General features: G+C 41.8%; 1 protein-coding gene and 1 long non-coding RNA gene across 3 annotated transcripts in view; one reads left to right on the plus strand and one right to left on the minus strand.

The window, feature by feature from the left end:
* Positions 1 to 2804: 2804 nt before the first annotated feature.
* The window catches only part of mapk8ip1b (mitogen-activated protein kinase 8 interacting protein 1b), a gene marked incomplete at its 3' end in the record, with an annotated part of 33994 nt that continues 16108 nt past the window's right edge, over positions 2805 to 20690 (plus strand). The window contains 2 exon segments of one of the 2 annotated variants that reach the window (XM_048263484.1): positions 2805 to 2937; positions 14597 to 14711. In XM_048263484.1, coding sequence (XP_048119441.1) covers positions 2855 to 2937; positions 14597 to 14711 — 198 coding nt within the window. 2 annotated transcript variants of the gene reach the window in all.
* LOC125307479 lies at positions 3820 to 10085 on the minus strand. The gene is made up of 3 exons (XR_007195727.1): positions 9841 to 10085; positions 4382 to 4435; positions 3820 to 4008 (listed from the first exon to the last, which is right to left on the minus strand). It is a non-coding gene; the product is annotated as an uncharacterized LOC125307479 (long non-coding RNA).

Raw genomic sequence — 20690 nt, forward strand, 5'->3', positions numbered from 1 at the left:
ATTTAGCTATGGGGTGAATGATTTAATTTCACCTGATCTGATTTCATTCCACTTTCACAATGATAATTGAGGATAGCTTGGTTAACACCAGACCACTTCTCAAGTCTCAATTCCTGACAGGTTTGTCTGGGTTCTCCCAGGTTACATGGTGGATATTCTGATGAATCTGTTGTCACCATTCAAACTGAACTATTCATATTGAACTATTGAAAAAATTAACTTCAAGATGGTCTATCACATTATTGCATTTAAAGAATCAAATGTGGTTAAAAGTAACTGAGTTAGTTAAGTAAATGTGAGTACTTCATGCTCATATTTCGGTAACACTTTATAATAACTAGATACAATTTATCATTTATTAAGCCTTTGTAACTTATTAGTTAATGGTTTGTTCATCATTAGTAATTTCCTGTTCATACATAATTTATCATCAGTAAAGCATTTGTTCATACATTTATAAATGGTTTGTTCATAGTAAATAAGCCTATCCAAAAAATATGTTTGTAAGTACATGATTTATACTTAATAAGTAATGAAACAACCACTTATAAATGAAATCATTTTCTTTAATATAAACCAGTTGCAAACTATTACAAAATGCTTTGTTCATCATTTGTAAAACATTGTTCCTATGTTAATTCTCATAAAAAAAGGTATTTGTACACACAGTTATAAATGGATTGTTCATAGTAAATAAGCCTGTATCTAAAATATGTTTATGAATTATTGTTAATACTTAATAAATTATGCAATAATATTTTGTTGATGAAGTAATATTTCCATTATTTAACAGTTGTTACAGACACATGCACTAATGATTAGTTAGGGTGAGGATACATATTTTATAAACCACTTCCTAATACTATAATTCATGATTAACTCAGGAGTGGTTAGTTAATGATATTTTGTGAGCTTATCTAAAGTGAGGACTTTCTATGCCTTGCAACACATTTTCAAATGAGTTGTAAAGATTACATTCACAGTCATTCATTTAGCAGACAAGCGACGTACACATGTCAATTAAAACGAAGGCCATTGACATAACAGTGAAAGCCGGGAATTGAACCCCCAACTTTTCAGAATACTGCATGCTAGTCCAGCTCCTTGTCCACTACACTACCTTGGCCCAGACAGAAATTCCTATAACTATGCAAGAGTTTCTTTTTTCTTCTACTACACACTGTTAAGCATTTATTAAACATCTGTAAATTATTATTAAATGCTGTATTCTTTGTTTGTAAAGCATTATTCCTACATTAATCTCATCTGTAAATCATGTTTACACTCAGTTAAAAATGGTTTGTTCCTAGTAAACACGCACTGTTGTAATACCACTGGGCAGACGTAGTGTAGTGGATAGGGAGCCAGGTTAACATGCAGTAACCCATAGAGTTGGGGGTTCAAGCCCCAGCGTCCTCCAATGTGGCCTTGCCCTTTAAATTGACATGTGTAAGTCGCTTTGGGTGAAAGTTTCGGCTAAATGAATAAATGCAAGAGTAAACATCCTCACTTTAGATGAGCTCACAAAATATTATTAACTAACCACTTGTAACTCCTGAGTTAATTATTAATTATAGTATTAGGAAGTGGTTTATAAAATATGTATCCTCACCCTAACTAATCATTAGTGCATGTGTATGTAACAGCTGTTAAATAATGGAAATATTACTTAATCAAAAACATATTATTGCATCATTTATTAAGTATTAACAATAATGTATAAACATATTTTAGATAGGCTTATTTACTATGAACAAACTATTTATAACTGTGTGAACAAATGCTTTACTGATGATAAATTATGTATGAACAAGAAATTACTAATGATGAACAAACCATTAACTAATAAGTAACAAAGGCTTAATAAATGATGAATTGTGTGTAGTTATTATAAAGTGTTACCCAAATTTCAAATGTAGTGGAGTAAAGTACAGTATTTGTCTTTCAAACGTATGGAGTAAAAGTCACACGTTTCCACAAATATTATACTCAAGTAAAGTACGTATTCAAAAATCGATCAAAAGTACAGTAATCAAGTAAATGTACTTAGTTACTGTCCACCCCTGCTTGTGATTTTGACATTATATCAACACAACTAATTAACAAATGGTACATCCCAAAATGAATTTCCCAGATCTACTGAAGCAGTCTGAATAGATAAAAGCACAAATCAGTTAAGATGAAGATCTTTTAGTTGTTTTCTTATTTTTCTTGTCAGAGACTGTTTGGCAGTGAGGTTGTATAAAGTCTGCGTGGTGTATGGATGTGTGCTGAGATTAAGTTATCTGCTAGAGGAAGTGGGCCAATCAATGGCTTATTAGCTTTACAATCTTAAAGGAATGTGTACAATGTAATGTTAATTTGCAGCCTAATAGCAAATTGTTGTCATTTTTAGTCACACCTAAACAGAACAGTCTGATGTCTGATATCTAAATTAGGGTATCTCCAGTTTCTATTCATTTAGTTGAGTAGGCCTATTCATCTGTCGGATTTCTACTGTTTTTTTTTACAGAATATAAAGTGAAATAAAGAATAGAGCGCGTGAAAGTTGCCTAGTCTGCATCTTTTCAGGGAAGAGATCATACAGGACAGGTTGGCGTTGGAGTTAATTGTTTTTTTTATTTTTTTTTTATTCAGTCTTCCAGGAGAATCTTAAGGTGTGCATATTTTTGCATTCTGACATGGGCTGGGTGATGTTGGGTGACAGGGCTTTTGAGCTGAGATTTGAAGTTTACCTTGAACAGCTCCCTCCTCCCTTGCCGGTCCCTCCCCTTGTTTGGATTTCATATCGCAGTATCGGTGTAGCACTTTTCACCCGGAGGTGCCGTAGCGAATGAATGAATAGGGGATCGGTATGTCGGACCGACAGAAAAGAAAACCATCGCCACCTGATCCCGCTTCTCGTGGTTTACAGGTAGACTCTCCGGCCAATTTCAGGTAAAGCACTGCGCCGAATGTCTGTGATACTTTTTATTAGTTCATGTGGGGCTTGCACCACTCAGTGTGGAGTAGACTGGGGGCTTCAGTCAGCTAAAAGCTGCCTACACCGCTGGCTTTGCACTGCAGAGGATGCTGATGCTTGTTGCTAGCAGCAGCATGAGCTTTTTGGTGTCGTTGAATACATGTGTTTTACTCGCTGTTATCGCTACAGCGTGTCTGGTTTGTTAGACTTACGTTATTCGGATAGATAGGGCGTTGTCTCCTCCCTTGATATCAGACCTGAGTGACAACTTATTTGTTGCAGACGGGCCAATTCGTTGCCTCTGGATTTGTATGTTCGTCTGGTCATATTGTTTTGTTTACATTGAGTAGTAAAGCATGAAGGCATGTTTATTAACCCGTAATGACTTTTATTAAATTATATTAAACTACAATTTACCCTATTCAGTAAATGAAAAACTTAATTTTCTTTGAAAACTGAAACTATAAGTAAAAGAGACTTGACAGCATGCTGACCTTCAAGATGGTCTTAGATTGGTCAGTTTCTTTGGCGCATAGGAGATATTATTTCATGGGGCACAGCTCAGCAGACCAAATAAAGAAGCTGTGGTATCGGTTCCCCAGTCCCAGAGGACTTCACAGAAAAGCTACATTTCATCTGCCAGCTTTTGGAGAGCAAAGCATCTGTAGCTGTGCATTGTCCCTGTAAAAAAAAACAAAAAAAACAGACTGTCACTGGCCACCAGTGAAGACAACCAACAACATAGTAAATTCAATTTTAAAATCTAATTTCTTCAGAAAACACCCCCAAACATAATGCACTGTTTGCTGCTCCAGGGTTTGGCTGTCTCCCAGAGTAGGGCATCTGCTGAGGTCCTTTTATTTATAACCTTCTGCAGGGTCAGCCATGCTGAAATCCTCAACTGACTCGATCACTCTGTTTCTTTTCAGAGGCAATCAAGAGCAAGCTTGTCACCACTCTACCCTGAGTGCTTTGATCATCTCAGAGTCGTAGCGTCTGTCTTCGCTTTTCGTGGTGACTGCTGTCTTCAGAAATGTCCAAATGTGCTGTGGAGCAGCAACAGAAAAAGGGCGATGTAGATTGGGATGCACCCTGGATGCCAGAGTGTATTCATTTAGTTTGTGTAATACACAGTATGATTTGGGCCTGATTTCTGGGTTTCCTGTATCAGCATCTGTCCTGATTTATCCAAATCTGGTAATATAACCACACGAGAGCTGCATATATGCTCTTTTTGTTCTTATAGCATAACGGTGGTGCCACAACACATATCTCTGCACCTCTCTGTGGATGTTACACCATCATTACTGATAATTGAATTTAGGTTACTTTAGTTTTGTGCCATGTGTCATGTGTCAAGTGAACAAATAGAATGTTGTTTGTTGGTCCTTCAGTGAAGGGCGGTGTTGTGTTATTTACCATCCAGAAGAGATTTGTCTCGGTTGATGCGCTCTTCAGTCTCCAGAGATTGGTCTGCAAGAGAGATACTGTAGGTTATTATCCAGATTGAAGATCTATCCTGGAGATGCCTTAAAGGTTACTTTCCAGATTGAAGATCTATCCTGAATATGTCTTGAGAGGAGGTTATCCCATTGAGAACTAGGCACTTTGAACTTCCTCATTATATTCCTTTGAAGCCACTGAGCCCTACAGGCCTGCTAGTCTTGTTTTAGAGTATGTGGCAGAGAATTTTAACCGGCATACCCCACAAACTCTTATAGCACACTTATAGCCTACAACTGAAGCAGAATAATGTTTCTGTGTTATCAATTTGATCAGCACATATGTCGTATGTCAAAATAATCAAATACATACTTAAATATTTAAAATATGAAGTCAGCAAATTGATATACATATTAATTTATTCTTTATGCATTTTAGGTGTAGTCATGTAGCAAAAAGTTCAGGTTCTCTGGCATGGCCAGTGATAACAGATTTGGAATCGCTCTTACTTTTTCGGAAATGCATTTATCTTCAAGGCTTAAAAATATCTCTCAGGCCCAGTCCACACATCTGTTTGCTTTTCTGGATCTCTGGTAGATAAAGCCCTGTGCTGTGCAGAGCTCTATACCATGCTGAGTGTGAGGAGCTGCTTTAATCACATACAGCAGGATTAGAGTTTTATCAAGCCACTGGGTTACCAGTCACTTTCCAATGTGTTTTACTGTAAAGTAGACTTCTTTTGTACTTGCTCAAGGCCATGGTCTATATTTGACTGAACCCTCTGAAATGTTTCATGCGTGGTTTTCTCATAATTATTTCATAAATCATAGTTCTGTAAAGAGATTTTGAAAATCACATGGGAAGTTTACTAATTAAGGTTTAAACTATTGATTAGGAGCAGTTTGAAGCTGCAGTGATGGATTTGCGAGTTCAATAGTTTCAAAATTGATCTGCTATATCCAAAACATATCCTTTTTCTAATCTTACTCTCCATGAGTTCCCATTTCCACTTTCATATTATAGGTTCCTTAATCTTCTTTGTTATAGCCATTTTTTTTTTCAAATTCAGCCAGTGCTTTAAAACTGGTGAGTCAAATCACTTTTAAATAGTTTTAAAGATCGGTAACATCAACCCCTAAAGTGGAGTTGATTTTGGGATGGGGCTTGTTAGCCTAATGAGATTGCGACAGAGACTGAGACATAAAAAAAACAGTAAGTAAAGACAGAGAATTTAAGGATACATCATCAGTAGCCTACAGTTAACTCGTGCATCCAATATTCACAGCATCAAGAAACTACACGTAGGCCTTGACTTGTCTGTGTGTGGACATTTGTCAGTTTTACATAAGTGTGACTAGTGTTGACCAGAATGAATCACTCATCACATTATAATATTAATGGCTCATGTACCACTGATAAAGAGACTGGACAAACATTTACTGTGGGTGTTGTTGATGTGTCAGAAGCCATGCAGGGATTTCAGTAACCTCGAATGGCATGAATGGGTGGGTGCCCCAGATGAGATGGCGTGTAGTCTATTGTTTGCATTTGGAGGTCCAAATCCCTGGAGCCATTATTTGCAGAAAGCCCCCAGTGAAGAGAGCATGTGAGGTTTTTCTATCTGAGCTAAGACAATCGTGCACATCTGTGAATCATAGCTACCGTAGCGTGATATTAAAGGACAGTATAAAAATAGTGGTATGTCTTATATGGTCTTATAAGAAGATTTCCCCCTTGTCTTGATTTTCCCCTGGTCTTGAAGATAAAGCATTAACGATTAAGTAAGCTCTCTGGGCTTACATTTAGCTGCATACAATGAATAATGAGAGACTCTCTTTGTATATGGAACGACATACATGTCTGTTCTGGTGCAATTGTCTTCTTTTGTGTAAGCCCTGTGTGTCTGTGTGTTATTCCTGTGTCTATGTGTGTGGCATTATTGTCTGCATGTGTCTGTGTGCATGCGTGTGGCGATGGATGTGCTGTGCTCTGGAAATGTAAATTCAGTGTCTGCCTTGCCTGAGCTGCATCCTATCATGGGTGTTCAGGTGTGATGCTCTTACTGTTTGGATATCTCATTGAACTCACTCAGGTTCATCACAATTCCATCCCCCAGGCAGATAAAGCAGCCAGTTAGAAGGGAACACTGCTGAAGCAAAGATACCTGTTTTTGTTTATGATTATGTCTGTGTTTTTGTTTATCTTTAGCAGCACACAAACAGGGCAGAATGAAAGACTGAAAGTAGCTTTCCACTCTTTCTAATCCACTGACACATTTCCTGTCTTTATTTGCTGTGTTGAGACCCATAGAGGCTGCAGTGCTGTTTGTGCACACAAAGCATCTGTTTTCAGTGCTGTGATAGATGTCAGACTGTGTGTTCACATGGTCTCGCCTTATTGACAGTCCCAGGCGGAGCTCAGAAGGATACCAGACTGAATGACTGGAGCTAGATTCATTAGCCATTCATATTGTGAGCACTGGGAATTCCTTCATTGTTATTCACCTGTTAGCCTAAGCAGCATCAGTGCCCGGAGACTTGGTTTTGGCCTGTAAGAGCTCTAGTCAAAGTGCTGAATCTCTTTCCTAATGTGTCTCAAGTTACAGATATTTACAGCTATCATTGAGTATTTGTGGTTTAACTAGGAAGAGTTCAGCAAACCGCTATTATTTATCAAAATTGTATCTTCCCACTATCACTATTATGAGTTGTGAGAAAATAAGACAGTTATTTTAAGTGTGGCTTCTTAACAAGATGATGTACTTGGTAAGCTGATGTACAGAGCACGTTACAAAGACCCATCTGTGGTGAAACAGATAACACAGGCAGCTAGGGTTACACTTTAAATGAAACACCTTCCTTAAATGTACAAGCTCCACTCACAGAAAATCCTCTCGAGACTCCTATTGCTTTTACCCCCATCATTGCTTTTTTAACAGTGTTTTTACATTACATCAGTCAGCAGCCTGTCAACTTGACATGTTCTATTTGAACCATATGGATACACCATGGGAGAGAGGGGGAAGAAGAGAGGAAGAGAAAAAAGAGAGAGCGAGAGAGTTGAGGAAAAATGAGGGTGAGAATTCATGAGAGCAAGAGAAAGAAAGGTGGGGAGAGGAAGATTAAGCAAGAAGGAGAGAATGATATAGTAGGTTAAGAGAATACCTTCCAAAAAGGAGTTGGTGTGCCTTAATCTCTCAAGTCGGCAAACCCAAACCTGCCCCCATCCACCTTTCCTATTTACTGGCCCCTGATGTGATGATGTGGTGAAACGCTATTGGTTTGTGATGGAGAGGGGGGGCCTGAGATACTCACTGTCAAATTGATAAACTCTGTCGAGGAGAGCCAGGCCTATTGAAGACATTCATCAGAGTGGGCTGCCAAACAGGAATAGCACCCTGACGATTTACTGCCACCTTTTAACTGGGTCCCGCATCTTCGCTCCCTCGCACTCTGAAAGGCCACACTACCGCAGTCTCCCATCGTCAGTAGGTTTCATTATTTTATTAATAACTGATCGAAACAACCTTAAATGTATGTCGAGTAATATTTGTCAATAGTATAATTCAAGAATCAAGATACACTTTATTGTCCCACAATGTAGAATTTGTCTTGTACTTATGGTTATGGTATTTAGCAGACGCTTTTGTCCAAATTTTGTACAAATAACAACAATACAATAGATAAATTTAACAGTAAACAATTGAAAAGTTGGCAAGACTACCCCAAGGAGAACACATACTGTACAGAAGACATAATAATGCTGGGAGAGAATGGATCAAAGGCTCGTGCATATGTGAGTGTCTGTGTGTGTGTGCTGTGTTTTGTTGTGTGTGGTATGGTGTTTGGTGTGTGTGCTGTGTTATGTTTTATTGTGTTTGGTAGTGTGGTGTGGTCTGAAGTGCCTGCGACATGTCAGTAGAATGAGGATGTGTGGTGATGTGTGATGCTGTGTGATGGTGTGTGGTGGTGGGACTGTTCTGCAGGGCTTGTGCTGAGAGCTCATTAGATATTCTCATTATTGCTCTTTGCCTGCGCGTGTGCCTGCTCAGCCTGCCCTGTCGGAGCAGAGCTGCATCGTCAGCTGATCCAAACGCCAGCCTCCCCCACTCGTTCCAGCATCCCTCTCTCTCCTCTCCCTCTCTCCAGGACTCTGTCTCTCTTTCTCTCTTTATCTCTCTCTCTCTCACTCTCTCTTCCTCTCTCTCCACACACGCACACACAGATATGAAACAGTTTTTCAAGGAAATCCATGTCTATGTGATGTCACAGTGATGTCACATTTCCATTGTCCTTTAAAGGCATCCTAATCTTTTTAGGATTAGGATAATACGTAGAATAGTTATGGGCAAAGATGATTTTATAGTTAATACACTTATGCTTCACTCCTTTCTTTCCTGGGTCATCTTTTTTATGATAACTTTCAAGTTTTTGTATTTTCAAAGCATTTAAATAAATTGATTTGGTCTATTGCTGTTTTTGCATTCTACACCTCTCATGGTCTCTGTTGTAGGAGTAGTGGATTTTAAAAGGCTTTGGGAACAGGGCTGTTTGAACATGAAAGCCCCTCCAATCCTGGAATGACGTTCCGCTAGGATGCACAGCTTCTCCTCTTATTCCAGCTCCTGAAAAGATCTGCTGAAAGATCCAGTCAGTCCACTAATAAATGTCTCTCACTCTTCAGCTATGAACCCTCGCTGATGACAGACGCAGTGTTACAAGACTGCTGGGGTCATGCCTTCTCTTATGCTAAATCTGCCACTTTGACTGATACTACAGGCTAGGTTCTGTATGTAGCGGCACTAAGGATTGGCTCAGAGCCACTAGAGGACATATGGTCTTGGATGGGAGCCATATGCCCACTGAGGATGTGAGAGAGGCACACGTCCTTCTAGTCCAGTCACATGGCCTGACCAGAGGGCCAGTCAACAGGGGGTTCTGTTGAGTGAAACATGGCCACATCAAAGGAGTAGGCCATTTACAGTATTCTGTTGTGGAATTCATAGAACAGAAAGTGACTAGAAAGAAAGATTTTATGTCAATGTAGCATTGTGTGTTTTCACTGTATTGGCCAACAAATTTAGTCTGTATCAAAATGAAGGGTTCCTTCATACACATAAAGAGATTGAACTTAATAGTATTTATAATAATGTTCAGGACAGTCTATGTGACAAAAACATTATGTGAATATGAATATCATCATTACACCAGAACGTGTAACTGTCCCATTCTGGCTTGATGAATAGAATAACTACTGGGCTTATAACTGTATTATTGTGTCAAACAGGAGATAAAAATAACTTTGCTTTCATTGACCCTTGTTTGGTGCTTGTTTACTCTAAATGACCACATCTTTATTTAATCCTCACCAGTGTCACATGATTGTGCAAGCCGGAAGCCCTGTTCCCAGTCTAATGTGATATTACATGTTCTTACCGTAATTGCCTCTGTGTTAAGCTCCGTAAACATCCTCCTGGCGAAGTCCTCTTTTGTGAGAGGTCCCCTCTGTCCCCTCTGTGGTCGTCCACACTGCTGTCAGTCTTCATCTGATCTTGGCTGAAAAGCATCCTCGGCTGCGTGCACACACACAAACGCACAGAGCCCCTCTCCGCTCCATGATGCTTCCCCTTTGAGGCAGCAGAGAGCTATAAATAGGGAGAGGCTTCTCTGTTACTGCACCTCCTCACACACTGGTACAATCACTAGTACACACACACACACACACACACACACACACACACACACACACACACACACACACACACACACACACACACACACACACACATACACACATACACACACACACACACACACACACACACACACATACAGTACACACACACACATACACACACACACTCACTCACTCACACTGTCTCACCCATTCGGTGCATGTCCTTGAGAAAAATCTGTATAGGTCATTACGTTGGATCTGTACGTGTGTGTGTGTGTGTGGACGGTGTCTAAAACAGGCTACTTGCACTCACACTGACACACACACACACACACACACGCCTAACGTTACACCCATGACGACTGGTGTGACTGTGACCTCCCCCCACCTTTCCTTCAGGAGACGAGGAAGACTCCCCAGTCTCAGCAACAGCCCTCGTCCCCTCGGATCCTGCTGCAGAGCATCCCACGCACAGACAGGCAGGCAAACAGACAGACAGGCAGGCAGACAGACAGGCAGGCAGGCAGGCAGGCAGGCAGGCAGACAGACAGGCAGGCAGGAGTAGGAGTAGGAGTAGGAGCAGGAGCAGGCATGTGGCAGCAGAGGGGGCAACCTGAGTTGGATTGATCCACGTCATTAATTATAGAGGAGGAGGGGGGTCCGTAAGAGAGCAGCAGCAGCAGCAGCAGCAGCCTCTTCAACGGTGGGCTCCAGCTGAGCCCTTTACTCCCGGCGCTTCTGCTTTTTGTCCAGGACAGCACTTTAGCAACCGCACGCGCCCAGGAAGTAAATGTAAATAGAAGAGGAGGGAAGGAAGACGGAACAGGAGGAGGAGGAGGAGACCAGGACGGGGAGCTGGTGAAGCAGGAGCGTAGCGGAGAGAGGAGAGCTGAGAGACCCATTTAAAAGACACGGACGCGGGCTCTTTATCACATCTTTTTCCCTCACCTTCCCGCTGGCAGAGGAGCGTATGGTGGAGTACGGATGGCATCGCACAGAACTCCAACGGTGCTCTGATCGTCCGCCACAAGCAAACCCCCACGCTGCCGTGTGCGTAGTCACAGCATGGAACCGAACAGGGACGGAGGAGAGGGCTGGATGGAGGACCAGTGGGAGAAATGGTAGGGGGGCTACTGGTCCCAGTCAGCCGCTCAGTGTGTTTACAGTGTGAGGTGGGAGACGGCTGTGTGACCTTGTGCTGGTTAGTGCGCATGTGTGCGCTATATTCTCCACAATCTGCAGCTCTCCTGTGAGCCCGCTTGTTCAGTGTCGCTTCTTCGGTGTTGCTGAATTGCCGGGATGTCCTTGAAATGGGGTGGCTGTATGTGTGTGTGTGTGTGTGTGTGTGTGTGTGTGTGTGTGTGTGTGTGTGTGTGTGTGTGTGTGTGTGTGTGTGTGTGTGTGTGTGAGTGTGTGTATGTGTGTGTTTGGGATAGAGAGAGGGGGTAAAGGACAGATGTTGGGGATGGGACAAGAGCTGATAAGTCTGATACTAGTATACAGGGAAGCAGCATGTTGAGAATATTGATATATTGAGAATATTGATGCTTCATTTTTAAATAGAGGAATGCAATGCATTTTTTATTAAAAAAAGTGTGTAAAAAATTGCTGACGTTGCTACCAAAAATGTTAAGAGCTGGAGAGCTATTTAATGTGTGCAGGTGTATGATTAACCTGCTTTAGTGTTACCCTCAGGAAAATGCATAAATTGGTAAACCTATTAAGCTGATTGCAAATAATGTTTTCTCTGTGTTACCAAAGACATTAAGATAAATTACGAAATCTAATCATGATTGTGATTATAGAGAAAATACATTGAAAGGCAGTGCCTTTCTAGAGAGTCAGTGATGCCAGATTCAAGTGGAGCAATACTGAAATAAATGAAGGTCATTTTAATGGGGTCATTTTGCTGTTCACACAAACAAGTTGTGAGAGCTGTTCTCTCCTATCAAAACACACAAAGTAACACTTACTGTTTGTGTGAAAAGTTTTCATTTATTTTCTAGAGTGACCTGGGACTTGGCGGGCACCCAAACGCTTTTAGCTGCTGAGTCAGGAGCAGTAATTGGCAGCTGCATTGTGCGTTTGATGCTGCTAGAAGCACTGCTAATCAAACAGCCAGAAACAAAACAGCACAAAATTAAGTTATAATCAAATATATATGCATATATATGCATAAACAACACAGAAGCCACAGTGACCTTGACCATTAGTGTTAAATGTTTTATGTGACCAAATTTATTGCCTGGTTCCTTTCTCATTCTCTCACTACTTCCCAGAATCCTCTGTTGTTGAGGGGGTCACCCCTGCATGTTTTATGTGGTGTGACGATATGCCATCCTGGGACTTGTCCTTGCAATCTTTAATTGCATATCTGAATGCCATAGACGGTGTCTTTATGTCCATGGTAATGTCCATTACCCTACCCTACTGTATTTAATGCTGTGCTTTTATGTCGACTTATAGTGCATGATACTGAAGTGACCAGATGAGGGGTCTTATCAATCACATACGTTTTACAGACTGCCCTTCCTTACCCCTGCTTGCTACAGAATATATCTGCAGAGTCAGAGTGGCTGAAGAGTTTGTGTGTGTGCAGCTCTGAAGGTCAGGGATTGAACTTAAGATACCCCTAAATTTATACACACACACACACACACTCACACACACACACATACATACACACACACACACACACAAACACACACTCTCTATCTCTCTCACACACACACACACGCACACACACACACACACACACACACTCACACACACACACACACACACACACACACACACACACAAACATACATGTAAACATAAACATAAACACACACACACACACAGTCCCCAGCTGGGTAGACAAACAGTGGTCTGTCTTTTTCTGTAGCAGTGGTCAGTCTTTTGTTGGACTAGATGTCTCCAAGGAGTTATGACAGCTGCTATGGATGGCTGCTTCAGCTGTGCTCTGCTTTCTCTCTCTGGAACACTGACATTTCCGAGGGTGCAATTACTTGATAACATGGACTTAATTAAATTTGGGAAATGAAGGCTTTGTTCCTGGCAGGCTGATCTAATCCAATGAGGACAGTGAGCTATTGCAGCACAATCTCTCTGAAGGCCGACTAAGCCTTACACCTGTTAGACGTTACAGAATGCAACAGTTTCCTCTGGCTTTTTATAGGCCATGTGCTGTGTAGCTCTAGCACAGACAGGAAGCAATAACACAAGAGCGCAAACTGTACACCACAGCCCATTAATGGGGCTATGTGTAGTTTTTCATTCAAGAATCACCTAGAAGTAGCAACAGACTGTAGAGAAACCATTTTGTTGAAATGTCAAAACACTTCGACTCTTGACTCTGTGTTGCCTAAATGTCCAAGATATCATGCTAAATAGCTAACTTTAGACACTGTTCAGACCATACTCTGTTGTTGTAATATCAGCTCTGTACTGTTGTGAACAAAATTGTGCATTAGGCAACTCAAATCCTACAGAATTTTACACATAGCCCTTATAAGTTGCTACGTGCTAATGCTACAGACTGCATAGTCCCCTAACCATAGGCAGCCATTGTCATATGTCTACTGTATGAAGTGGAGTTGTTAGCCTGCAGTGGTAAATATGAATTTGTCTGGCTGAGGTTTCACCAGTCTGTCAGTCTCTTCCGAGCCTCTAGCAGTCTGGAGCAGGATCTCAGTTGGTTGGTCTGGGTCAGCCGTGTCCGGAGGAGCCTGCCGCCCACTCAGCTGGCTGCTCCCCTCCCCACGGTCTGTCAGTGTTATTTAAGCTTGACTACTTCTGACTGTCCCTCGGGACCCCACATGAATGCCATTTCTCCCTTCTGTAGATCAACTTAGCATAGATAGGGTGAGACAGTCCAACCAAATGGAAGCCAAATGGACATTGCGTTGAATGAAGTGTTCAGAGGAGACTACTAGCACTAATTTTCTCTTTGTGTGACTTATTTGGTAATTTGGTTATAAACACTTTGCTTTACTGTATATAAACTGTTTATTAGCAATCTTCAGATTTTGTGAGATTTGGCTCAGAATGATGATTTTTCAAGAAGAGATCTATAGCAGGGGCAGCCGTGGCCTACTGGTTAGCGCATCAGACTTATTACCGGAGGGTTGCCGGTTCGAACCACGACCAGTAGGCACGGCTGAAGTGCCCTTGAGCAAGGCACCTAACCCCTCACTGCACCCCGAGCGCCGCTGTTGTTGCAGGCAGCTCACTGCGCCGGGATTAGTGTGTGCTTCACCTCACTGTGTTCACTGTGTGTTGAGTGTGTTTCACTAATTCACGGATTGGTATAAATGCAGACCAAATTTCCCTCATGGGATCAAAAGAGTATATATACTATATACTTATACTTATACTAGCTGTTAAGGAGCATAATGTTCCAGATATAGAGCGGAAATTCAGCAGTGTTAGGAATATGGATCAAGAGGATGTGTAGTGCAGTGACTGCACACGGATTAATTAGTGTTCCATCCATGCGGCCTTTTCCCTCAGGCTGACCCACGACATCAGTCTGGATGAGTTTGAGGACGAAGACCTCTCTGAGATCACCGAAATCACCGACGAGAGAGGCATGAGTCTCAACTGCAACAGCCAACTGGACATCAAGGTGAGGAGCGGCCTGAAGGGACCCTAACACTTCTGCATCTGCTGCTGCGTCTGGTCTGCATGACTGTGCAATTTTCAAAAAATACAGTTGGGAAATATTAATAGAAGACATTATTGATTAATAGAAGACATGCAGATTTAATTGTTTTAAGCTGTAGAAAGCTCATTCATGCAGTTTTGTTTTAATTTTCCCTTTGAATTTGAGTGCCTGGTGAGTGGTGAGTGTTTGATGTCCCTTTTTAAGATTGGGGGGAGAATGCTGGCTAATTTTAAAGTGTGGACTTTTTTCTGTCAGAACATCAAAGAATGTTTGAGGTAAACAGTATTAAAACCAGGACATTCTGAATGACAATCACTTTTTGCCAGGAGTCCTTCCATCCCAGAATGTTTTCCTTAGTCTCTTATTTCCTCGTTTTTCATGCAGTATGCATAACGGTATCTACCATATTGTGGAGGTAGATTGCCTCAAGAGGTGTAGTATTCAATAATAAATGAGCAAATATTCTGCAAATCACATGAGGATTGTTAATTGCTCTCATTGACTTGATGATTTGCTCTCTTTCTACACATAGACAATATTGTATGGTCTATTCATGGGTATGATTCAGAATTTATAATATGGTTTGTTAGTCACAATAGATATAACTACACTCAAAGTTATCAAAGAGTTAGTCTTGTTAGAACTGTTCCCCCAGTAAACAAGATAACATTATGACCGTGTCTATTTTTGAGGTTAATTATTTTTTCTCTGTGGGACAGATGCAGTCCTACTTTTATGCATATTTTAATCCATATTTCGATGTGTTGCATGAGTGAAGAACCCAGAATATTAACCAAAGAGCCTTTGCTCATAGACGGGCAAGTGGAAGGCTATTAATATTCTGTGTGAATAAAATACACCTCCCTGTCCTTAAGACAGGGAAAGGTGATATATTTCCTCTATTCTAAGCCTGGCCCTGTGCAATGATTCATGGCTTATCGCCCCACCATTCACTATAGGCCAATCACCTTGGTGAGTACAAGTAAAAGGTCGCTTGCTTATTTTCCAAGGGAGAGCAGTGAGGGTGTGGTGGCTTCAGGGCCGACAGGTCTTTGTGCTCCTCATAATGCGATTCCTTTTGAAACCTCCAGGAGGCTACAAGGATCTCATTATGGAGGTTTTGTGTCTCCCACTATGTGTTGAAGGCACACAAACGGAATATTTTGTTCATAACAAGAATAGTTATAATGGATGTTCCCTTTTGTGTGAGAGAGAGAGGAATCAAATAAAATGTTGTGCATATCTTATTAGTTGTAAAGAGCCTCAGGACAATGTGTGTTCCAGTTATATAGTGGTTATCCGGCTCTCAAGAAAGTGTGGAGGAGGAATGCACACCCAAATAGAGGTGCTGGCCAGGATGTTATCAAATTAAAAGCAGAGTAGCCTCTCATTCTGATCTGTTGATATATTTACAGTTTTTCTCAGTCGCTTTGGTGCTTTTCTCACATCACTATTACTGTAACATTTGCACAACAGTTAGTGCATTTCTCAAAACAATTAGTGCAAACTGCAAAACCTAGTGGATAACCTGCAAAAGCACGTCACTTGCTCAAAATGGATAGTCCATTCCTCAAAAGCAAGTATTTATGTCAATGAAACTGCCAGTGTCATCAAAATGAGAAGTCTTGTCACCATCGTTTATAAACAAGATAGTCAAATGGCTTTGTCATGTTTTCATTATGGCAGTTTATTCTCTCAGTGTTTTCAAAAAAAAAAGGTCAGAACTCGTGACACTACCTGAACATGCTCAACACAGCACTATACAGTACTTGTACAGCCATTTGAAAACTACAGTAAAGCTAGAAATTGCTGTAGTTAGGAAAGTGAATACAAGACACTGAATATGTACGTTTCACATTTTTACTGTATATGCTCTTTGCAATTCTACAGCATTGTGACAGAATTTGATAACTAGTTCACCAATTTCGTATGTAATGACTCAAGCAATGAAACGAAGACTATTAGTTTTATTGGGAATGACTATTCAGCATCCATAAGTATAGTTCATTTTGACTGACATGACAAAGCAACTGATACCATGGGCGGATTATGAACTTTCAGGCCCCTGGGCCCAGATGTATTAAGGGCCCCCCATATAATTGTTATATATGTGGGAGGGGGGGTTTAGGGGTCCTCTCCCAGAAAAAAAATAATTTGTTTGATGTGATTTCCTGTATTCTGGTGCATTTTGGGGATGGCCAATACTAAATTCAATCAGATTCATAGCCTACATCCTGATTTGTTGATACTGAGGCAATGATTCCATGCTTGGGCTTCAGGGCCCCCTGACCCCTTGGGCCCCTGGGCCTGGGCCCAGTAGGCCCGTGCAGTAATCCATCCCTGACTGATACATGTCCATTTGCAATTTGTTCAGAGGAAGGAGAAATTGCTACTATGATGTGCACAAATGACTAATTGTTGTGAAGGTTGAACTAATAGTTATGAGAATTTTCATTCTGATCTGAGAAAAGCACCAAAGCGACTGAGAAAAACTGTATTAACGACAGACGTTTCGGAGATCAGAGTGTGTAGCTACCCTGCTTTTATATCAGGCTCAGAGCAGTCAGTAAAAATACTGTCTTTTGATTGAGGAATGTTAATAAATAGGTCTAGCAGTGTGAAATCACCAAATGTTAAAGGTATTTCTTTCAAGTCTCATATTTGGGATGTTCAGGTTAGCAGGCCATTGAAAATAAGTGTTCTTCTGTCTGTGAGAGTCTCTAGGGCTCTGTATTCAGAACCTAACTAAACAGATCCCAACTGTATGAGCCAATCAGGAAGCTTTCCAGTAGAGTTTAGGTTTCAGATGTGCATGTGCTGTAAGGAGTGGCAGCTAAGTGACAGGTAGAGAGGAAGGCTAATGCTACTTACAGTATCTCTAATGCGGACAGTCGCACATACTCTATGGTTTTACTCTGTGCTTCTTTACACGCTAAGCTGCTTGCATTCCATTCTATCGGTGGTTAGTCTGTAACAAATAGAATGTAGCAACATGTAGAGATGATAAATAGATAGATAGATAGATAGATAGATAGATAGATAGACATGTTATTCATCCCATGGGAAATTGTAGGCATCCAGTAGCTTATACAACCATAACACAACAAACACACATACACACATATATCTCACATACATAAAATCACTCACAGAAATGTAAAAATGTAAAGAGCATGTGAAGTGATTACAAAGGTCTGGTATGGACTGACCATGTGATGCATTGACCATGATAAGGATGGCAGAGTGTGTGCAATGGTGGTAGTGTAAAAGTGAACAGTGCAGGGATTGAACAGTGCAATAACTTTGCTTATTATTAAATATTAACTATGACTATGAAAAGACAAGAATGTAAACATGATAGAATTGCTTGACAAACAAGAAAAAAATATACTTTAAGAACAATATACAGTATAACAGGGAATAAGTTATAAGATGTAGATGTTATGACCACGGTCCAGATTGTGTAGGAGGGCTATAGCCTGTGTGTGCTGTAGAGGGTGACTGAAGGCAAAACTCTCTGTGGTAAACAGTTATCTTTGATTACTGTTTTTAATAAGAGATAATAAGTCTGTATTTCTCCCTTCTCTGACGAATGAATATTCTTTATGGCTGCAGGATAAGGGATTGGATGCAGTGCTGTCTGTTACAGGTTGTAAGGGATTGGATGCAGTGCTGTCTGTTACAGGTTGTAAGGGATTGGATGCAGTGCTGTCTGCCTCGATGCATGTTAAGGGTTGAGCGTGTGCATTCTCCTTCTCCATCTGACCAGTTTTGGTGATGCCCTATGTGTATTTTCAGTTGTGACGTATACTGCAGGTTTGAAAAGAAGAGAGACGCAGTTGCCATGGAAATATCCTCTTCCTCCGTCCATGTTTTGGTTGACTCATGCCCACCCCCTCCTTTTATCCTCCTCCTCCTCTTCCTCCTCTCCTCTCCTCTCCCCTCCGCTTCTCATCTCTCGGTCCCTGATGGCAGACAAAGAGGATTGTATTTGAGAGATAACAATGTGGCTGATTGTGACCACGTAGAGGCAGGGAGCTCGCTAGTGTGTGTGTGTGTGTGTGTGTGTGTGTGTGTGTGTGTGTGTGTGTGTGTGTGTGTGTGTGTGTGTGTGTGTGTGTGTGTGTGCCAGCACAGGGAAGATGTGGAGACATGGTGACAGCGCACACCATTATGCATGAAACCATTTCTAGCATTTCATTACTCCCTGACATGATGGGAGCAGCGACAGTGTGGCTGAAATGCACATATGTAAGTAGTGTCCAAATGTCCAAGTGAATTCCTAGTGTTCTGTTTCCTGGCCCTTTCACGCATGCAGGTCAGGCATGTAGAAGCCTGTTAATGCGGATCAGCAGGTCTTCTGTCCTACATATCAACCCCCCCACACTCACCTCTGATCAATATGTGTCCTCCTTCCACACACCAGCCTGTGCTGCTGTCTCTCTGCTCCACCCACGCACGCACGCGATGGTCTCTCCTCCACCCACGCACACACACGATGGGGCCCAGTGCACCGTATGTTCTTCAGACCCATCTGAGTGATTCCCGCTGTTGGGTCATTAGTGATAGTTACCCCCAGGATGGCTGCTTCCACCGCAACCCCATTATTACCCCACCCGAGGGATCTTTGCCCCTTTGGGGTAGCAGACAGCGCTCCTGTACTGTGTGCTGGTGTCTGTCCTCCACCGCTGTGTCCCAATGTGTGTTCCTGTATAATTGATGAGCGCCCCCCCTCCCTCTCTCTCTTATCTACCCTCTTCTGTGTCTCCCCTAGGATGATGAGCTCAGAAATGAGGTCATCTTCCTCTGTGTGGGCGTGGGCAGTATGTGTGTGTGTGTGTGTGTGTGTGTGTGTGTGTGTGTGTGTGTGTGTGTGTGTGTGTGTGTGTGTGTGTGTGTGTGTGTGTTTGTGTGTGTGTGTGTTTGGGACAGACTTTAGCAGACACAGGTGGTGTGCCCCAGGGAGAGCTAGCTTGGTCCTGAGGAGAGGAAAGGAGGGGAGAGGTTGAATGAATGAATGAATGACTGAATGGATGTGGTCCCAGGAGATGTTGGGATGCATTAGTGGCTGTAATGCTCACTGGGGTCAGCTGGTCATGTGACAGCAGGTGTGAATGGCCATTTTTTATGCTGTTATTGGGAGTGCTTCGGGTCAGTGGGTCAAAATATATTACTGCCAAAGACAAAGTGAATCCTGCCATGCACTTGGAGTGCAGTTTTATCAGCCTCAGTGGATGTGTATTGCTGTTGTCTGTTGTCTACCCATCCATAATATCCTGTTGCATCCATTAGCTTGCATGTGACAACTGAAAAGTAAGAATGTTGTATTGAGTGGAGACAGTATTATCACTGATCTGTTTTCTGCATTGGATAAATGATGCCATTTTCCAGATGGCCTTGTGGGGAAGAGAGCCTTTGTGATGCTCGTTTTTAATATGTGTGGTTGGTAGAGAAAAAGTGAAGAATGTTCAGTCTCTCAGTCTCTCTCTCTCTCTTTCTCTCTCTCTTTCTCTCTCTCTCTCTCTCTCTCTCCTGATGTGTTGGGTCACATGATGCATATTATGTTTACACCTGTAAACTCACGCCTCCAGGCTCATCATCTCTGGATCTCCTGGTGTTGACAATGACTCTCTTGCTCACATCATGTGCTGGATTAGCTCTCAGTGCCTCCAGCTCCCCCCCCCCCCAACACACACACAAACACACACACACACACACACACACACACACACACACACACACACACACACACACACACACATACAAACAGTCACACACACACACACACTGCTACTCATCGGCACGTGATCTAGTTTCCTGTATTGTTCCAAACACAGTGCCTCTATAGAGCTGCCCAGTACTGGAAAATACAGTGAATGGTGGGTGGTTTGAGTTGTAAGGCTACAGGGACCTGTTGTCCCCCCCTCCACCTCCCCAGGG

This window comes from Alosa alosa, chromosome 14, assembly GCF_017589495.1.
Source record: "Alosa alosa isolate M-15738 ecotype Scorff River chromosome 14, AALO_Geno_1.1, whole genome shotgun sequence".
Taxonomy (NCBI): Eukaryota; Metazoa; Chordata; class Actinopteri; order Clupeiformes; family Clupeidae; genus Alosa; species Alosa alosa.